At 37.8% G+C, this 21750-nt stretch overlaps 1 protein-coding gene across 2 annotated transcripts in view; it reads left to right on the forward strand.

The window, feature by feature from the left end:
- The first annotated feature begins 5762 nt into the window (after positions 1 to 5762).
- Positions 5763 to 21750, forward strand: part of pik3cd (phosphatidylinositol-4,5-bisphosphate 3-kinase, catalytic subunit delta) — a 29366-nt gene continuing 13378 nt past the window's right edge. The window contains exons 1-8 of one of the 2 annotated variants that reach the window (XM_084721341.1): positions 5763 to 6051; positions 7309 to 7483; positions 9531 to 9759; positions 11619 to 11851; positions 12156 to 12332; positions 14520 to 14675; positions 15712 to 15801; positions 18716 to 18937. In XM_084721341.1, coding sequence (XP_084577467.1) covers positions 7343 to 7483; positions 9531 to 9759; positions 11619 to 11851; positions 12156 to 12332; positions 14520 to 14675; positions 15712 to 15801; positions 18716 to 18937 — 1248 coding nt within the window. In that variant the 5' untranslated portion in view covers positions 5763 to 6051; positions 7309 to 7342. The remainder of the gene's footprint in view (positions 6052 to 7308; positions 7484 to 9530; positions 9760 to 11618; positions 11852 to 12155; positions 12333 to 14519; positions 14676 to 15711; positions 15802 to 18715; positions 18938 to 21750) is intronic. The other variant, XM_084721340.1, reaches the window with a different exon arrangement.

Here is a 21750-nt window from a genome sequence, read left to right on the forward strand (position 1 = left end):
CAGTTTCTTTGGACTGTTTTACTTCTGTCATGCTGTAATATCTCCCCCTAAAACCAAACTCAATGTAATTTAAAGACCCCTGGGATCGTCCTGAAGACATCAAAAGTTAGACAGCTACGTTTGAAGCTTAATGAGAGGAAATCTGTAACTAAAATCCTCAAACAGCAATCTCCCTACATGTAACCATCAACTAAAAATCATGTCACCTTTGATCACCTTCCATGTGATTACCAGCAAAACTGCCTATAGCTGCTTGGTTACACATGACACCGTGGCCCAAGAACACCAAAATGAAAAAGGTTTTGTGTGTGTGCCTCCGATCAGAACTTGTGTGCACACACTGTTGCATTCAAACACACCAAACAGGTCTAAAATTCGTTCTATCACTCGTACAGGCAAAGTAATGTAAAAACCATTACCCTCTCAAAAACTTTACCCATTTCCCAGCCTCAGTTACCTTGCGAGGCAGCTGGATTGGTGAGATCACGTGAGAATCCATCTTGCCAGGCTTCAAGTTGTCCGATTAGCTGAACCTGCCATGTGTTTTTTAAAGTGCCCGCCCTTTTCCAAACAGTTTCTAAGGTCGTCTTCCCAGATGGCTCTGGGTAAACCGTCTGGCGTGTCAGGTTATCATTTCCCATTATGCTTGCTGGACTGAATAGTTTTCAATTTTGTGTCACAAATTGGGAATGTTAGTTTCAGAACATTGTAGTTTTTGTTGGTAATTGTATTTTTTTTTTGTTCTGGTTTATAGTTTTAACCACATGTGAGGCTGCTGATATATTTCTTGAGGTCAGCTGTACATTGCAGCTGTATTTTTATACTTTGTCCCTTGTATTGATTGTCTTTCAGGGGCTGATGTCGATGAGAGCCAATTCCTGGCTCTCATTCCATTCTGCTTGCCACAAAACTTAAGTGTGTCTTCCAAAAGCATCTGGTGGCCCCCTGAAAGTGTCTCACAACCCTCTTGGGCGTCCTGATCCCCAGGTTGACAACCACTGGTTTAGATTAGCATGAAGACTGGAAATATGCAGAAACAGCTAGTCTGGCTCCATCCAACGACCAAATCCTACAACCTTCACATCTAAATCTCACAAATTAACAGATGATATATTGTTTGTTTAATCCTTGACAATTTGTGGTTTCATCATCCACTTTAATAATCTTTTTGTTGTTGTTGCTTTTGCTATAGACTTCATTTTCAAGCATTGCTTTTGTTTTGTTTTTTCCAGTGCAGATGAAGTTTATCTCATCTCTTTTTCTTGAGAATAAAAAAAAAAAAAAGACAACATCATCATGTTGCACAATCCAACAAGTGCGTGCATTTAAAAGAAGTAAAAAAAAAACAGAAAAGCCAAGCACAAACTTGTTTTTAAGCCTGGACTATTTTGATGTCTGGCTGTGGCTGTTAGGGCCAGAACAATGCTTAACCAGGAAGTCAAGACCCCCTTCTCAACCCCCCCCCCACCCCCCACCCCCCACACACACACACACAAACCTGCGGGTAAACCTAAAGACAGTAAACAGGTCACACATCTGAACATCACATGACCAAGCTAATAATATGTGTTGTTCACTCACTGTCAGCATGAATCTACTGTCTTAAATATTTGGTGTTAGGTGCACTGAAAAACTTTGTTATTCTGGTGATGACTGTACTGCTTTGTGTTAAAGTAACACCACTGGTTTCCAGTAACTACCAGTGATTTAATTACTACAGTTATTATACCTGAAGTTCATTTAATTCCCAGCACAAATGAAGTAAACTCTGTAACACCCATGCATACATATTTGTGTTTGGCTTTGAACTCCTAACAAAAGCAATTAGAGCTGCACTTCTGTCAGACTAAACAGCGATGAAGGTTCATCTCTGTACCTTGTTTACTGACAGGGTTTTTTTTTTTTCAGGGGCGATGGGTGGGAAGCAGGTTCAAACTTTCAGTCTGCACCTCTGGCCAAAAGTTTCTCTTCTGCACAATCACTTCCTGTTTTCACCAGCTGGTCTGAAGTGCACTTACACAAACACATGTTGTGTTTTTCAAAATACATGAACTGAGCCTGCCTGATCTTATATGTGCTCATGACAGTGGCTTCTAAGACATCATTCAACAGGAAACCAGAGTTTGTAGAGGTTCAGACCACCAAAACTCAGCGTGTGCGTGCAGGATTAACATCTGCAAATCAAACTGAAATAAAAACAACTGGCAGACAAACATTTTGTATGTTTTTGTTCACCTGCGATGTGATATCAGGAAAAAAAGTTGTACTTTGTGCATGAAATAGCTGAGAATAGTTCTAATGTTCATTCTGCTGATGCTGGCCCCTCAATTTCCCCTTTTTTTTTACCGGAGTAGTACTGTGGTTTATGTTCCACTTCCATGAGAGTGGTGACATTGTTTGTTGAGTGCTGCAAAACTAAAATTGTCACAGGTTACATGGCTATCATATGGAAACATGAAAAAGGAAGGCAGATTTCCCACTTTTACTTTAAATGTAGACAACCGCCTCTTGAAAACTAAAAATAATAAAATAAAGGCAGGTATGAAATTTCACTGTGGGTAATGTTAGGGGTCACCTGAAGACATTCACTCACAAAGCACTTCATTATTTTCAAATTTCTATTGGTTAGTATTTAGCAAACAGTTTCATTGTTCATAAAACAGTGTATCTATTTATTTTGCATATTTATTTATTTGCATATTTACATTTTGGAATTCATAATAAAAAGCGTTATTTTCTTTTCTAAACTCTGCTTGCTTTGTTTTATGATGGGTTGCACGTTCTTCAACGCACTGTAACAAGATGTTCATATATGCACATTTTAACTTCCTTTTATTATTTATAGCCACGTTACAGAGCGCTGGAATATCTAAAGTTACACTCTCGTACCTGGAAATGTACTTAACCTCCGTCCCACTTACAAGAATTTTGAAAACTAGGAGACACGTCTGGTTTATTTTGGGTCAGAGCGCGTTAGACTTGTGAAACTCGCAATGGTTGAGGGAAGAAAAAGAAGAAAGTACCTACAGTACTTTTATCTTTACATGCAGAATACTGTCAGTACTGTCACTCTTTAATCACTTTATTACTGTGTGAAGCTTTTTAAATTGAAGATGATGATGTCCTTAATTAGAGATTAAAATGAGATTAGGGCTGCAACATATAATTGTTTTCTTTATTTATTAATTATCTGTTTTTTTCCCATTTGCAATAAAGTGGCGATGCCCATTCTAATTTCCCAGAACCGTATTTAAATCGCTTGCTTTATCCCATCAACAGTCTAAATCCAGGGAAGGAACCTAACAAAGGGTATTTATCCAAGTACTGTTCTCAAAATCTGAAGTACTATTCCTTTACTTATTTCCATTCAATATCACTTTATGCTTTTGTTCCATCAGCTACATTTGAAAGGGAAATATTGCACTTTTCACTCCACTACATCTATTTGTCAGCTATGATTTACAGATAAACATTTTACATTCAAAACATTTGATCTGTTTGTCTATAAAATAGATAAAAATTAACTTCACTAGAGCAAGTGCAACCGTAAAATGCCACTTACACATTAATATATCACTGCTGTCATAATTATTTAAAAAAATATACGTTAACACTCATAGGGACCACTTCTCTACATCGAGTCCTTTCACTTGTAAATATTTTTTATGTTGTGATACTTCTACTCATACATTCACTGACCACTTCATTAGGTAGCCCACACTTCACCTAACTACAGGTCTATTTTTGAGGTTCTTTTCAGTGAACTAGATTGCATTATATTGAGAGGTGTTTCTAATACTTTGTCCAGCTTGTGTGCATACATGAGAGGGCCAATGCCCGGCTGCATAAAACCACTTAGGCTAAGGTTTCCCTTAGTTTTTCATCCAAGGATCCCCTATAGGCAAAAATGAGTTGCATAAAGTCAGCGTAAGGATTTCCTGAGGATGTTGTAAGGGAAAACCTTTTGATCTCTGAGTGTTTGCCCTCAGCTACTTGAGTATTCACTTATGTGTTGGTAGAAGGTCCTTATAGTGACCATTTTCCTAAGAAAATTTTAAGGGACGTGTACCAGAATCTTATGGAGACGATTGAATTTATGGTGATTAAAGAAGAGGAGGACATACCAAGAGGATTTTTTTCAGGACAGAGAAAACCCATTGAGCGATGGGCAACTTGTTACAAAGTATCACTTCAGCGTTAACTGTTGCAACTTTGTGGCTAGCTAGCCAAACATTAACATAATTCTGTTTCCTGTATTAACATTAGCTATATCGTTTTATTGAAACTCAGTTTTTGTTGACTCCTGTCAATATTTTCCTTGTTTCTTGATGTCACAGTGATATTTTCACATTTCTTCATGACTTTGTCTAAAGTCGGGTTCACAGCAGATTTCTCTGATTGATTTTATTTGCGCATATTTGTTATAGCTGGGTTAAATTTACTTTTTTATTACATGCTTTCAGCTTTGCATATTCTTCTACAAGAACATTCTCATCTTTTTCCTTTTGTTTCCTTAGTCCATTTTGTGGGATGCTCACAAACACTAATTGTGTCAGTAACTGTACACAGAGTATTAGAATCACCTTTCAGTATAATGCACTCCAGTACAACATCACCAACCTCAAGAGATACAGAAGTATCCACTGCTGCACACCCTGACTATTTTCATTCTGGAGGTGGTGAGACTCCTCAATTCATCCTCCACACACTGCCATTAATTACAGTTTATTTTTATGGCTTATTATTTACTCAAGGATTAAAAATGGGGGAGAACAAGCGATGTGGAGGACCCCCATGCCTGTCTTTGCCTTAAGCATCAAAATGACCAAATCCACCCCTGTTGACTGTCATATAAAAGCAACAAATATGAGTTGTCTGCTTGCTTTGTTAAACTTTGTGATGAATAGATGAGCAAATAAAAAACTTTTTGAAGAAAATTTTAGTAAAAGCAAGAAAATTCTTAAAAAAAGAAAAAAACACTGAAAAATGATCAAAATAGTTGCTGATTTATTTTCTGTCAGTGAACTTATTCATTACTTGACTAAGGCGGATTTGCGCCAACAAGGATTGATTTTTAAAAACAAATGAATCATGGTTTAACTTTATATTGGACCAAACTTAGAAAGATTAAATTTAAACTTCTCTTAAAACATAAGTTTAATGATTACTCTAAACCTATATTAAATTTAATTCTGTTGCACCAAAACTTTAAACTCCATTTTAAATTCTGATCCAGAATGAACTTTACACTTGAGGAGGTTTTATCTTTAAATGGCTGCCTCTTTTAGATGGATTTAGCACTGAAATGTATTTACTTATTTGTTTATTTAAATCTGGGTAAGCATCTCCATATTGATTAAAATCTCTTTAATGTGCATCACTAAAGATTGTATTTTAAATGTGCGACAAAACCCATCTTAATTTTCTCGATTTACTCATTTTAAACCTAGTTTTGCTAAACTCTGATTAGAATTTATCTTAGATTAAAATAACCTTTGTTGATGCAACCCAGTCTGATTGTTTAAGCTCATAAAAACACTCAACACCACCATCATGCAGGCATTTAGGAGGGATTGAGGGCGGAAGTTAAAAACAAAATTGTTACTTTCACTTCACGCGAAGTAAAGTTTTGGTGGACAGTCCCTTGGCGCCTGGGGAGCTGTTGTGTTGCTGCGTGCGTGTGTGCGTGTGTGTGTGTGTGTGTGTGTGTGTGTGTGTGTGTGTGTGTGTGTGTGAGGAGGCAGCAGAGCGCAGCCGCTCAGTCAGTCAGTCAGTCAGTGGGTCCGGTCAGTGCAACAACATCTCCGCATGAATGACAGCGCAGTTGATCGACGCAGCAGGGAAACACTTGAACACTTTGACATGAGCGCTTCGTCCGTCTGAGCCGGATTTATTTACACCGCAGCAGCTCCTCACTTCAGGGGACAAATCGGCGAGACTGAGCGAGTCATGTCACCGTGATGTTCCAGCCTCCATCTTCGCAGGAATAAGAAGCATGACGAGGTGACCGGCTTGTAGAGCTCACAGGCAAGTGTCTGCATGCGCTAACAGGTTGGCGAGCCTTTCTCTCTGATCTCCTATGTGTACAAGTTTTAGTCAGACAGCCTGGATTTCACGTTTTATATCAGACTGTTGCTGCATGTGCACCTCTTGTTTCCCTCCCCACTGCAGATTTTAAAGATGTTTCTCCTTTATAGCGCGTTATGTCACTATATGCACGCCGTGGGTGTTCAAATTCATTCAAATCTATTTTTATATGTAGCCTTGGTAGGATACACTACATCTGGCAGACAGAGCTGCTCACACAGCACAAGTTTCCTCTTACTAAAATCAATAGTGTAGAATTACTTTATGGCAAACTACTGAAGATAACGCTGAAAATACAGTGTTTGCACAGTCAGTTGAATAGATTTGCAGGAAAAGGGGCCTCAAATTTCCAAATAAAATGTATTTTTGTGGTGTGTGTGATTCAGTAGATTTAACTTTCTTTTTAGTGTGTCTTCACCTCATTTGACCCCTGAGCGCTTCTTTCTGACACAGTATTCAGTCTGTTAGGGTGGAGATGCAAGAATTAAGTGCAAACTATAAACTGAAAGCAAGCACACCAAAATCACACTGAAAAGATGCATGAGTTCATCGTTACATATCTTACACATAAATGTTATTATGCACACATTCAACAGCACTGAGGAGGTGAAGTAAGGCATCTTAATGCAAACAAGGCCCTACGACAGCAGTGGGGCTAACTAATGATTATTATTATGATTATGGATACTTTTGCAGATTATTATCACAATTAATCAAGTAATTATTTAGTGTCTAAATTGTGAAAAAATGCTCATCAAAATTTCCCAGAGCCCAAAGTGATGTCTTTAAATTGCTTCTTTTGTCCTAACAACAGTCCAAAACCAAAGGCTTGTTAATGTGCTATCATAAATGACAAAGCGGAAAATCCTCACATTTAAGAAGCTGAAACTATAATTTTTTTTCCTTGAAAGCTGACTGAAATTATTAATCAATTCAAGATAATCATCTATTCTTCTAATCATCTAATTTTCTCTCAATTGACTAATTGATTAATCTTCTAATCATTGCAGCTGTAAACTACAGGCTGCTGTTTTCAGTCAGTCATTGTCACTGTATGTTGCTGCTTACTGATTCCAATGAACAGCCTTAGGAAGATAAATCATTCAGGGTTGGGTGTTACAGCAGGACACGGACATGTACAGTAACACATGATGATGTTAATAGTGGACATATTAACCCTGGTTGTGTGTTTCCTGTGTGTGTGTTTGTTCCGGTGAGCAGCAGAGGAGCTGACGGTAAATGAGAGGCCGTCACCATGCCCCCGGGGAAGTATGGGATGCAGGAGGAATGGGAGAAGGAGGGGGACCAGGGGATCATGATGGACTTCCTGCTGCCTACTGGGATCTTCCTCAAATTCCCCGTGTCTCGCAATGACACCATCAAAAGCATCAAAAAAGTACGTCCCCTCACATCAACATTTGGAGATCAGGGGAACCGTGACAGAATATTTTTTTACGACTGATATATGACGTATAATGGCCTCACAGTGGGGCTGTGCGATTTGGCTTATAAATAATATCTCAATATTTTTAGGCCATGCCACAATATATGTATCTCAGTACTCACATTTTCTCTAAAATTAAACACTCTAAATAAATCATAAATTCACCATAATTTCACATCAGAGACAAAAATACATGTTAAGTTGAAATACTCAGCCGCAGGGTTCCCCTTCGAAATTTCTATTCTGGCCCAAAATAACTGTTTTAGTTTGCCCGTTTCATGTTTGTCAGAATTCAAATAAATACTTAATGTTCGCCAAATGAGTTAGTGTCTGTTTATGAGTAGTAAGAAATCATGAACAATCTTTTAGAGGCTGCAGATATTTTTAACAGTTTAATTGAGCAGTTTGTTGATGGTAAGGCAGGCAGTCACTTAATTCAAACTCCAGTGTGTGTATTTTCAGAGCAGTGTGCTTTTGTTTTCAGAATAACGGGCTTAACTTTGAATTGACAGACAATAGATAGTTATAAACAGCTGATCAACCAACAGTGTAGGACTTGTTGTTGCTTGTTCTTGTTTTTGTCAGTTTCCAATGTTGCGCATGACCTGCGCTCCTGCACAGATCCTGCAGCCTGCAGAGCTTCCCCTAGTCTGGGGGGCAACTTGCTTCAATCAAAGATTGTATGTTAAATAAAATTCACTCATTCATTCATGGCTCCACTTAGTTTCCTGTACTAGCTTTTGCATGAACAAATGCTCCATAATGCTCCTTTAATGATTATTAATCAATTAATCACTGTTAAGAATTTAACTTAATAATAATGTATTAATTGATAATTAATCAGTAGTCTAGAAATGGCAGTAATTGTTTTGTCTGGCCGAGCCATGTGTTGAATAAGGAAACTTAAAAAGAGAAAAAAAAAGAAAATAAAGAAAAAAATAAAATGAGGGGAAGAAATGTGTGTTTTGTATATTATTAATTATTAATGACTAATATATTAATCGATTGTTGGCATTTTCAATAACTGGTCAAGGAAAAAATTTGCAACCCTTTTTTTTCAAATAGTGCTAACATATGATGATATTATAGAATAATACGTACTGTTTTAGATCAGGACTGGACAATATGAACATAGATATTTATTGATATTTTGACAATATTGTAGGGACGATTATTGCTTTCACAAAATATTAACACAATGATATTTTTTATAAATTATCATCAATAATGTGCATAAAGTGACTACACTGACATAACATCAATATATCGCCCAGCCTGGCAACACAGGTTGCAATGTATCGGAAAGAGATAACACTGTATTTCTAAAAGATTGTGTTTGATTGACTGCAGCACAACGCCGCAGCTCTGATGACCACAAACACTGTTGTTATTTACAATATTTACTCAATACGCTTTTAAGCAAATTGACTTGATATTACCTTCAGACATTAAACTAATTAAAACATCACACAATCTGAACAATACTCGCTTGTGCTTTTGGTTCATCTTGAAGTTTTGATGCGTCTGTTCATGAAGGAGCTGCAGATTTCTTTCCTCCTTGGTACACACAAGCAGCTCTGTGCTGAAGCAGATCTGCTGTTAAATGTGAATGTGCCAGTTTCTATGCCAACAGTTCTGCCACTTCAGGCTGTTTGATTTAGCTGTGTTAAGTAATGATACTCTTGGAAGCTGTTAAGATGATTAAGAGATTAAATGTCTTTCCAATCGGGGTAATTCACAAGGAATTTTAGAAAATGTTCAAAAACTGCGGGGCCATTTTTTGCACAATAGGTTGTCACTGCAGCACATTAGAGAAATCAGAGAGGTGGCGAACATGTTATTCTTCAACATGAGCAGTTTTTTCTTGCTTTATAAAATAGAAATCATGGCAGTTGTTGAGGTGTATACAACACGACCATACACAGAGAACATGCTGTACACTTGAGGTCATAAACGCTGCGCTCTGAGTCTCACGCATTGCTTTTGTCTCCTGTTTCAGATGGTTTGGAAAAACGCCAGAAGCGAGGCCCTGTTCAGTGCACTGGGTGATCCCGACGCGTACGTCTTCACCTGCATCAACCAGACAGCAGAGAGGGAAGAGCTGGAGGACGAATCGAGGCGCATAAACGATGTGCGGCCCTTCATGTGCGTGCTGAGGCTGGTGGCGAGGGAAGGCGACCGAGTGGAGAAACTCACCAACACCCAAATCAGCCTGTTAATTGGCAAAGGTCAGCAGCACCTTTCCCTGATACAGCTGAGCTGCTTTTGTCATGATGATTCTCAGAGGCAGAGCTGGACACATCTCTTATTTCTTCGGCCACACAAATGGAACAATTGATTAAAATATTGAAGTGAAAAGAAATGTCAATTTCAAAGTGAATCACCATTTTATTTCACTTCATTATTGAGCCTGCACTGTGTTCCTGTTAGCAGTTTTGTGTTTTTCGCTAACCAGTTTGTAGTGACTGACGTTCCATCCCATTGACGGATATTTCATCATCATGGCATCAGATAACAAGGAAGCTTCGGTAGTGGTTGCTAAGAGCAGTTAATGCTTTTCACATTGATGAAGTCAGGTTAAGTCAAAGTCTATCAGTTTGCCTCAAAGGCCTGTAACATGTAACAAAAACAGCAATGAGCAACAGTGGCAAAACACCAAAATGTATAGAAGTGAGACATACTAGATAGAAAGCATTACAAATTGAATATTTGACGCCTACAATAAACACACATTAATGAAATATACAATACATATACGAGTGAAAACACACACACACACACACACACACACACACACACACACACACACACACACACATATATACATAAACAAAATGGACTGTATATGAGTTGAATGACATTAGTTTAGCGTTTAGGAAGAAATATGTTGTTTTAATTGAATTTGAATTTATATTGCTCTAAGTCAACTTATAACAAACTGTATAGCGGCACTAATCTCATCAATTTTTCCTTTGACTTCAAGTCAACTTTCCTTGACATGATTTTTTCTGCCAACATTTTCGGGCTCTGGCTCACAAAACTCACTGGTTTGGTTATTTTTCCACCCGGGGAAACAGGCATTGCAACAAGCACAACAGCAGCGCTATTGGAATGCATGAAAAGTAATATGACAGTGATTTACAGGTCTGGGACTAGACTAGGTTAGAGCTGCTCTGGAGAAAGAAATGAGCCCACTGGCTGAAATACAACCTCCATGGGCAGAACCAAATGGCTGCAAAGTTAGCAAACTAACACTTAAAGCTATAATATGTAACATTTCTGCATTACAGTATCAAAAAATACCAGACCTTTTTTTATAATTTGGTTGAGTTATCTGCTCACATTATCCCAAATGTTTCCATCAATGTTCAAACTCAGAGAAATACGTAATTTATTCTACGTATCGGTGCGTTTCTTACAAACTTCTACTTGCTATAACTTCTGGGAGGACACAGGTTACATCAGGTACGTCAGAGAATGAGGATGGAAGTGTGGAAAAATGACTAAACATAACAAAAACTTTATACATTACTTTGCCAGTGAACATGATTTCTGCCTGAGTCATGTCAGATAGATTTTCATCTGCCACGGTGGTTTATTTAACAATGAAGGAAACAACTCCCATGATCCCCACACAACTTCACATGCAAATAACATCTTTTGTTATTATTTACAATTGATTCCTCATGCCGTAGTGGTATAATTTACATATTTTGCATCAAAATGAAAAACAAGGAATTCAAAAAATCAAAGTTTTATCTTCAATTGCTTTTATGTTCATGACGTCCAGGTTGGCAAAGCTAGCTATGGGCTAATGTAGCTAAAACTGAAACTGGGGCACAGGTAGGCTAACTAATGCTAATGTTCTTGACTGCAGTTAGTAGAGTTTTTGACTTCATAATATATTCATAGGCTATTTTTGCCTTCCTCTCTTGGCTTCAGTTTAGTCAGTTAAAAAAGTAGTAGTTTTAGTTTTACTCTTCTTTGAGTTTACAGTTAATAAAAACATATCAGACTCTCAGGTAGATCAGCAAATGTTGTATAGTTTTCATGCTCCTTTTTGACACTAATCCTATTCATTTTTCAGGTCTGCATGAGTTTGAGGCCCAGAAGAACCACGAGGTGGATGAGTTTCGGACTAAGATGCGCACATTTTGCGAAGAGAAGGCTCAGGAGCGGCAGACGTTGCCATGGCAGCAGTGGATGGAGTACAGCTTCCCGTGTGACCTGGAGCCATGCTGCTCTCCGCCGGAGTGTGGGAGCGCAAAGTCAAAAAACACCAAGAAGATTTTCATCAACGTCAAATTTGAAGCCAGTGATGTGAGTCGACCTGCTGTTGTAGTTTTTCTGAGTCATTTTTGTAAAAGTTGTAAGGGCTAAACAAATTAAAAGTTATGGTATGATGGGGCAGCAGACAGAACACAACAGCTCTGATTGGAAAAACTGTGGTTCCAATTTGTGTTGGAGGATGAAGTAAATGTTGAGCACCTTTGGAAATCCCCCTCCCACACCACAAACAGCACCTTCAAAACAACACTCACGAGCAAAATCCACACATGAAAGCTACACTTTTTGTGTAAATCAGACACCTTTCTTGGCATTAAATTGTTTGTGGCTCTCACAGGAGAGCTTCATGCTGCAGCAGGACCCTCAGGACCCCCCAGTGGCTCTGATGAGGAGCGCCCTGAAGAAGAAGGCCACCGTCTTTCGCTCAGTGCGACAGGAGCCTGAGGACTACATTCTGCAGGTCAACGGGAGATGGGAGTTCATCTATGGGAAACACCCCCTGTGCCAGTTCAAAGTGAGTGATTGTAACAGAAGTGTCTTTGAGAGGAAGCACGGCTGCCTTGTTAACATTTATTGATGTTTTTCATATTAGAAATGTAGAGTTGAGAGACGCAGTGTAGTTAGGAGGCACCTTTGACAGTAATTTAAAGCCTTGGGTTTGTATGAATAATGCATCTGTGTCAGCTTTTGCACATTTGGATGCTTCAGTCTGGCCAGTTCTTTCTATGGAAGGAAGTTGCATGAGGCAGTTAAACAAAAAGAAATTTACAAACCCTACCACAGATTCTGGATTTGGACATTCGGACATTGTTTTCCAGCAAATCATGTGTAGCTTTTTCTTTATATTTGGAGTTGTTCCTATAAAGACTTTTCTCAAGGCGGTTTTCCTCCATGAAATTTGCAGAGAAATATTCATGCAACATGATGCTTCATGGTTATGAATCGTGATAATGTGTTTTTGCTGACTCATGGTCTGGTTTTGATTATGCCAAACAGTGAGTATTATGACAAGCAAAAAGCTTAATTCTGGTTCAGATGATAAAATCTTCTTTGTTTCAGTGGTTCCCACGTGCCCCAAGGCAAAAATCAGTTGAGATGCCATGTGTGTGCAATGTTTTCCAACAGTCATTTTGTGACTCGCAAAGCAGTTGACCGCTTACTAAACCTAAACCCCCCAACAGTGATTACCCAATTAAAGTTTAGCAACCATAACTGGTAATTTTGGATCTTTCCAAATGCCAAGATGATGTGCATGAAGCTCTAATAAGAGTGAAACTCTGCATGTAAGAGTTTGGAGTGTTACAACTTGTTTTTATCACAAAGAGGTGCAACTTGATGAGCTGCCGTTCCTTCATTACTGGCTACAGTTTCTGAGGGCACAAATTTTATATCATATCATCTCTTTTGTTATTGACCTAATTGAAGAACTTTCAGTGTGCTGAAAAATTTCTTGTGTCCTCCCCGATTGGTATTTTTTTTGATAATTCTACAGTAGATTTGTTTTCAAGACAAATATGCAATATTCATACTGTTCTCAGTCATGGCCGTGACCATAAAATGTCATCAGAGATTAAGGAAATATGCTAAATTGAAATACTGACTTCTCCGACAACAATGGAAAAAACTCACTTTAACTACGGACTGTATATTAAATAGAGAATAAAGCTATTTAATATACTATATTTGGCTCCGGCTCTGTATTTGGACTGCAGTACTTATTTTTGAACAGTCAGATCTTACATATTTCTCCTTTAAAAATCACCCTTTAACTTCAGTATGTGCTGTAGTCTTTCTCCAAAAACCAGTGTTTGAATCAGGTGTATTTAACCTTAAGTCATTTGTGACTTCATGACTTCTAGGTGTGTCATAGTAAGCGGGTGAATACAATCGATTGGCAATCGATTAATTGGACTTAATTTAGATACATTTCCAGAGCTTTTTTCGCACAGATGTAATGGCATTTAGAGAGGAGATAGATTCCGTATTGTGATGTATTTCCAAGTGAAACCCGATAGGCAGGCGGAACATAACACTGAAGAATAAGAGTGTCTGTGTTTTGAATCTCACCTCTTTGCTGCGAAAAGTTGATGATTGATTGATGGGTGGATGTCATGATATTTGTTGAAATTCAAGCTTATGTGAGCAAACATCCTATTTGTTTTACAGGATCAAAACATGATTGGATTTTGATATGTGAATGCAAATAGTTCAGAAAGTCTTTTTGATGTATATTCTTAAATATGTGCATAGTACGACATGGTGATCTAAAAGTGTTAAAAATACTCCTTTACTACCTATAGGCTCTGGAGCTGTTATTTTCTCTGGATGTTTTTTTTTTTTTTTTGTCTGTGCTCTGCCTGTGCGAGTGACCCATAATAGTTAAAATGATTGTCAGATCAGGAGTGGGGTGAGTCAAGGTTTTGGTGGCAGGAGACCCCAGTGTTGATTTTGAAACTCCAGCTACCTGCAGGGGTGACTCATATCTGTCTAGCAGCCCTGCAGAAAGGAACTGCATCCATCCACACATAATGAGATTTGGGCTGCATTAACCTACAGCAAATGAACAGCCTGCAGGAGTTAACCAGCGCTATCAGAACACTGGGAAATATCTGTGGGTGAACTGACTGATGAATGTACCAGTAAACAAAAAATCTTCTGTCCCCTTCTGTTGTCCGTCTCTGTGTTTTTTGTTTTTTCGCAGTACATTTTCTCATGTTTGAGAAATAGCCAAAACCCTCATCTAACCATGGTGCACCACTCCACCATCAGCAAATATCAGGAGGAGCAGGGCAGAATGTGCAGCCAGGTTTACAAAAGTCGCTCCTTGTCCAGACCTCCTCCGCTGCCCCTGAAGAAGGTAAGAGGTCAGCGGACGGACGTCGTCTTTCATTAACAGAGCAGCACTCTTTCTGTCTCTCTACACAGCGCAGCAGTTGCTCAACTAGACTGCGGACTTTGACACACTTGAAACATGCTCTGCAACACAATGTTGATAATTTACACATTTTCTTGAATTTACTGTAGTTTGTCTTGTAGTTTTACCTACTTCAGAATTGAAGTAGCACCCGCAGAATGAATTTTAGTATGTGTTTTTAAAGGGAAAGTTCAGATTTTTTGAAGTGGTTTTGTATGAGGTAGTTACCGATATGCAGCGCATAACCTACAGTAGATAACAGTCAGCGTGTTCCCAGTTTGGAGAAACAAAGAGTAGGAAGTGAATGAAACTAGGCAATGTACTGCTGTGAACAGGTATTTTAGCAGCTTAAAAAAATCAGTATCAGTTTAGCTTTCAGACAGACTTTTCCAAAGGGAAACCGCTGTTATATAAACTAAATATGGTTTTGGAAAAGACTGTCTGACAGCAAGGTAAAGCACTGAAAATATTGTAAATGGAGCGTACACTTATACTGATAATGATTTTTTTAGTTGGGCCTTTTTCTAAAAAATGTTTTGTTGCTGACCCTGTCCACAGCGGTAGATTGCTCAGCTTCCTACACCAGTACTCCCACTGCTTCTCCAAACTGGGGGTCTGCCAGCCGCCATCTACTATCCCTTTAAGCTTTTCTCCAAAGCAATTCACGCAAAAATAGAAACGTTAACTGTAAAGTGCAATAAAATTACTTGTTTATCAGACTTAATCAAAGTACCCTGGAGATCTTTTTTGTCTTGTTTCTTCCAGTTGCAAAGTTTGTTCCCTTTTTTAAACTTTTCTTTTCAAAGTGTACGTTGTTGTGTTTCTATCTTCTGACATGTTGCCAAACAGGAAATTGTAGCAACAGTTTCATGACTTGAGACTTGGCAATGGCTTTGGCATGAATGGCATGAATGCCATTTTAATGTAAAAAAAACTGAAGGAAAAATTAAATTTCCTCTGTTCTCTCTCCTCCCTACAGCAGAATACCTCGTCTCTGTGGTCCATCAATGAGCTGTTCTACATTCACCTGATGCAGGGCAGCCGAGTCAACGCAGACGAAGGAATGAAGGTCGGTGTGGTTATGTGTGGGTTTTTCTCTCACTTTGCTGCTCAATGAAGTGTGGCATTCACTTGTTTACCAATATCTCAATTTCAGTTGTACGAACGGCGGGGTTGACATGTAAATGACAGGGGGTCACATGGTCCAGACCACACGTTTCCCATAATTCATCAAGGCGGTTGGTTAAAACTTCAAAACAGGAAGTGGGGAGGGCCTATCTGATTTTTACGTCTCATTCTGAGGCCTAGATTCTAAGAAAAAAGACAGACTTCATGCTGTCTCTCCCTCTCTCGCTTTCAATGCACTTCTTTTTTTGAAGGCGATGCATGCATGGTGTTACTATTGCAGACAGGCTCTAACCCATGTCGAAATTTTTTGAAATAGTGTTCGTTAAATCTAAAACGTTTCCCTGTAAATGACTGCCAAAAGAATGTAGAAATATCCAGCAAGGAGGCATATTCAGTTCTTCCTTGTTTTGTTTTAATGTCGTTTTTGAAATTTTAGACAAACATAAAAGAAAAAAAAAAAGGAAAGAAAAGACAAGAAAAGCCTGAGAACACAAATCAGGAACTCTGTTAATGTGTGTCTGTGTTTGTTTCATAACTAACTATATTACTCTTTAGATGGGTTATTAAGTGTAAGTGCACTTCCGGCTGCTGCCTCAGAGCACATCATGACTGATGGCAAATTTGTCCTGTCACATTATTATCAGTCATGTCTGCAGTTGGCAGGCGAAGGTCTGAAAACACAGCCTGGGGGGGAATAGCCACTCATATATTCTGTAAATATAGATTCAGATGATCTGGATTTGCCAAAAGGCAGAAGCTTAATGGTCCTACAATATTGAATTTTGACTCCGGTGGTTGTTTATCATTTTTGACTTTCGACTCTGCATAGCATTGAAAGGCATCGCCACCTGCTTACATTATGAATGTGTAGACCCTCTGACTCATAGCCTGAGTGACACAGGAAACTCTGAATCATCTCGTGAAGTCTGTAAATTTCCACAAACAATCTCCCTCACACAAGTGCTAAAACTGTTCACTTTCCAAACCACATGTCATGCCTGCATGTAATCATTAGTGGTGTAACTCATCATACAATATTATGTTGATTCTTTACACAGTCTATGACACAATCTGCCCTATAAGATGCCTATAACATTAATGTGTGTTAATAAGACTGTAGTGTAAGTAATAATAAGTGTGAGTAATACCATGATAAACACATTTAATTATTAGATTGTAAGATACATTTATTGAGTTTAACAACTTACCTGTTATGTCATAGTTAAATTTATAGTTTTCATTGTTACTTTATTATGATTTCTACATATTTTATTATACATTTATTAGCAGCTAACTATGCATGTTGTGGCTACCAAATCTTAAGAGTGAGCAATGTACGTTACTGTTAATGAATCCTTTATTTAGCCACAGAGCGTATACTTAACTGTTAATAAAGATTTATTAACCTTAATAAGGATGTTCACACTTTTGATGCAGTGGTCGCGAAATGCATCCTTAACTGTTAATAAGTGCACATTAGCTGCTGAAAAATAATGCATAATAAAGTGTGTAGAAATCTTAATAAAGCAACAAGAAACACTTGGTAAAGTTAGCAGTGGCATAGGTAAGTTAGTTAAACCCAATAAATATGTTTGTAAAGCAGTTATTATTAAGAAACTCATGTCTTTATGAATGTTCTTACGCTGTCTTTTCAACTGTCAATTAACACATATGAATGTTAATAATCATCTTATAAAGGCCTTATTACCTATACTTTTAACAGTCATTATTACAGATATCTTAATGTGTTATTACACACAAGAACATTTAACGAAAGTATACAATTTGGCTCAATAATAACTGTTCATTGGTTCAAGGTTCATTGACAAAACAAGTGGTTCTAAGCCTATGGCATTTTACATAAATTAGCATAGTGGCCAAGGGACTCATAGCTTAAAAAATTACATGTATTATTTATACTTTTTCTTACTTACCTCCTGTTTAAGTCACTACATTTCCCAACAGAAAACCACAGTTGAATTTCAGCCTGCATGCACAATTTTTCAGCTTAAAAAACTGTCAAGTGAGTATTTAATCTAAAAAAGCATTGTTTTTTTTCTCCAAAATTCAAAATGATTCCACACTGCTGTGGAGGGGAGTAAATATCCTAATCATGTTTTTCTTGGAGAGTTTTGAAGAGAAGAAAAGAGCCGAAAACACAAGGCAATCAGTGATTTTCACCCTCGTTCAGAAAGACGAGGAGGGAGTGGGAAGGAGGGAGGGCGAGAGGGAAAGAGAAGAACGTTCACTCGCCTTCACCCGATTTTTTTCATGTCTGTGACATATGCTACAGATATAGACACTGAAACTGCAGAGAAAGTCATCATGTTGCTTTAATAAAGTCAGCATGACTGCTAATAGATCATTTTCACTGTGTATTTTTGACAAAACCACACGCGTCACATGGGAAAAATAGGCAAGAGTCAAAAACCAACAGGTAATGCCACGCATACGTGCTGCTCAAGCATGTAGTGTGAAACTGCTTCTATATAATCTAGAGTAGGCTACATTAGGATTTTGCATTAGCAGTGCCAGTTATGAGAAGACCTCTACCAAGAACCAACCCACGAATTACAATATTACATTATTGAAACCTATTTTTTTTTATATACTTTTTAAAAAAATACTCAAATATGACTAAATGGTTAATAACGCATTTGTCTGTGATGTAACAAACTCAGGACACATAATAATTATTGCTTTACACAGACTGTAAAGACGATGACATGGATCGATGTTTTCACTTTGGATCGATGATATTGTATCGTTTATCATTAAATCGATATATCGACTCAGATCTGTGGATCGTTACGCCTCTACTAATCACTACTGTGCATGTGTGTTTCCCCGTCCAGCTCGTTGTGCAGGCCGGTCTGTTCCATGGCAGCGAGCTGCTCTGCAAAGTGGTGACGAGCTCGGAGGTGACAGTGTGTTCTGAGCCACTGTGGGATCAAAAGCTAGAGTTTGACATAAACGTTGCTGACCTGCCTCGCATGAGCCGCCTGTGCTTCGCTCTCTACGCTGTCATTGAGAAAGCCAAGAAGCCGCGAGGCACCAAGAAGAAGAATAAGAAAGCGGTGAGTCCATCATGGCGTTTTCAGGCCTTAGTGTACCACTTGTGAGTGAGCAGGCAAGTGTTAGGGCTGGTGGGTGTGAATTTGTTAGCAAGCACAAACAGATCTGTTTCCTCTCCAGTGTGTAGTGTGCGCAGTCAGTGTGTGTTGTGTGGGTGTTTTTTTTTTTTTTGCTGCTGTGTCTGGTTGTGCAAGTGTATTCAGTGGCAACGCTGCGGTTAACATTTCATCCGCTTCAGTTCTTTTATCTGTACATCGCACCAAGGAAGGAAGGAATTGGCAAACTTTTTCAAGGAATTCTAATTTAATCTGTACAGTCGCCATCCGTATTTACAACACTTCCGCCTACTGAGCGTTTTACCTTTTTAATTTACTCCTCATCTTAAAGGCCACCACTGAGGACAGCAAAGCAATCCTCCACTACTGTATATACTATATACATATGTACAGTATTGTGTAAAGGTTTTAGGCCGGTGTGAAGAAATGCTGTAAAGTAAGAATGCTTTCAAAAATATAAAAATGTAATTGTTTATTTTTTATCAATTTATAAAATGCAAAGTGAGAGAACAGAAGAAAAATCTAAAGCAAGTCAATATTAATTGTGACCACCCTTTTCCTTCAAATGTGGAAAATGCTCCCATGCTATTTCCCATGCAGCACTCAAAGTGATTTATTATCATAAATAACAAAGACAAGAAGCAAATCCTCACATTTAAATAGGTGGAATCAACAAATATTTGACACTTTTGTTTGGAAAATGACTGAAATGATTAATCAGCAATCAAAATAGTTGTCAGTTAATTTGTCTTTGATCGACTAAATGTTTAATCAAAAATTAACAAATACAACTAAAACAAATAAACACATAATTAAAAAGAAAACAGCATAGTATCATCCCTGCAGTGTTCATAACATGGTTCAAAAGTTCATCAGCACAGCACCAGTGCTTTAAAGACTCATCAAGTGACCCTTTGTTCAGATCAAAGCTGGAAACAAAGTTTCAGGTTCCAGTGACACAACCAGAGCAAAAAAAAAAAAAAAAAAAGAGCCCACTCACTCCACTTGTGTGTTAAATCACTAAGAAATATGTATTCATAATGTTAATTAAACATGAGACATGCATACAAAATGTAAATAAATCCAATCCAACTTTATTTGTAAAGCACAACCACAACAACCACAGTGGACCAAAGTGCTGTACAGAAATAAAATACAAGAACAGATTAAAAGACATAAAACAGCTATACCATTTAAAGCAATAAAAAAAATTAAATAAATAAATAAAACAGAACAAATATATATATACACACGTGCACATACATACACATATAAACTCCTCAACAGTGTAGAGTAGCTAACCCCGTTCTTTATTTTTTGTTTTACTGTGATGCTGCTGGTCCACAGCTGCAGAATTCTTCAAAATTACATGCAGCACTTTTTTGTAAAATATGTAGATGCAAATATGCAGATTGTAAACTTAACAAACACAAATGTGTCATCAGCATAACTTGGGTACCTTTGTGTTGAAATAGTGTAACAGACTTATTCAACTGGCAGCCCGTGGGCTAAATGCAGCCTTTGGATCATTTTTAAATATGTAAAATAGTGTATAATTTTATTTAAATAAACAACATTCTAAATTTATGGGTGTTGGTATTGTATAGATTATTATGATTCGATTATTATTGTTTCAATCACAATTTTATTAGTGGCCTAATTAGTCTATTCATCGGTTATGTCTGTTGTGAAGCACACTTACTAATTTAATAGGTTTTAACTCAGGCTGCTTAGACACAGAGAATTTACAAGAGTCAGACTGAATGAAAAAAGATGTTAAATGCAACACTGTGTTGTTAAAACAACATACTACTTCTAATTTAAGATTACAAAGGTGAATTGCGGAGAAAAAAGGTGCATTGTGTTACACAGTTGAATTCCTAATATTACTTGTCAGACTTAGGGAATGTAAATGTCTCGTTGTTAGGAGTTAACCGTTTTCAAATCTGAACCTCCTAAAAAAGTAATTGAATAGACCTACAGTATCATTTCTATGAATTATAATGGACAAAGAATGAAACCTGGGGCGGCACGGTGGTCAGCAGGGATCGGCTCCAACCCCCCCGCGACCCTTCAAGGATAATCAGTTACAGACAATGAATGAATGAATGAAAAGAATGAAACCTTGTGGCAAGTTATTACAAGTTACAGAACATCAGTGCAGAAAGTGATGTCATGTCATTTGTTTTGTAAAATTGATTAATGGATTGGCAGAAAATTGATTTGCAATGATCATGAATTAGGCACCATTTATCAAACAAGAAGGCCAAACATTTGATGGTCCTGTTTCTCAAATGTGTGGATTTACAGCTTTCCTCTGTTTTATATAGAACAGAATTGTAATTCATTGCAAATTGAAATTCTTTTTGCACTGTTGGTTGAACAAAAGAATCTTTATAATCATGATATTTTAAATACTTTTTCTAACAATTCATTGAAGTGATTCATTAAAAAAATGAAATTAATAAATAATTAAAGATTATTGTTATTTACAGTCTCAATTACATTTATGAATTTGAGAAAGGATATGCCACCAGAGGCAAATTTAATTCAAGGTTTTACCCCTCTCCACCTGTTCTATGCAGGAAGTTACATGAGCAATAGTACTACCCTGAGAGGCTATATTGAAAGTGCCTTCACACGCCCACGCACTGTAAACTGATAAGTACAGTGAACAACAGCAAATTCCGCTTTTTCTCTGCAGCTTTAGGCAGCATATTTGGGCCGCCCTCCTAAACATGTTACCCAGGTGGGTTTCT

Source organism: Lutjanus erythropterus, chromosome 6 (genome assembly GCF_056507025.1).
Source record: "Lutjanus erythropterus isolate fLutEry1 chromosome 6, fLutEry1.hap2, whole genome shotgun sequence".
In the NCBI taxonomy this organism is placed as follows: Eukaryota; Metazoa; Chordata; class Actinopteri; order Lutjaniformes; family Lutjanidae; genus Lutjanus; species Lutjanus erythropterus.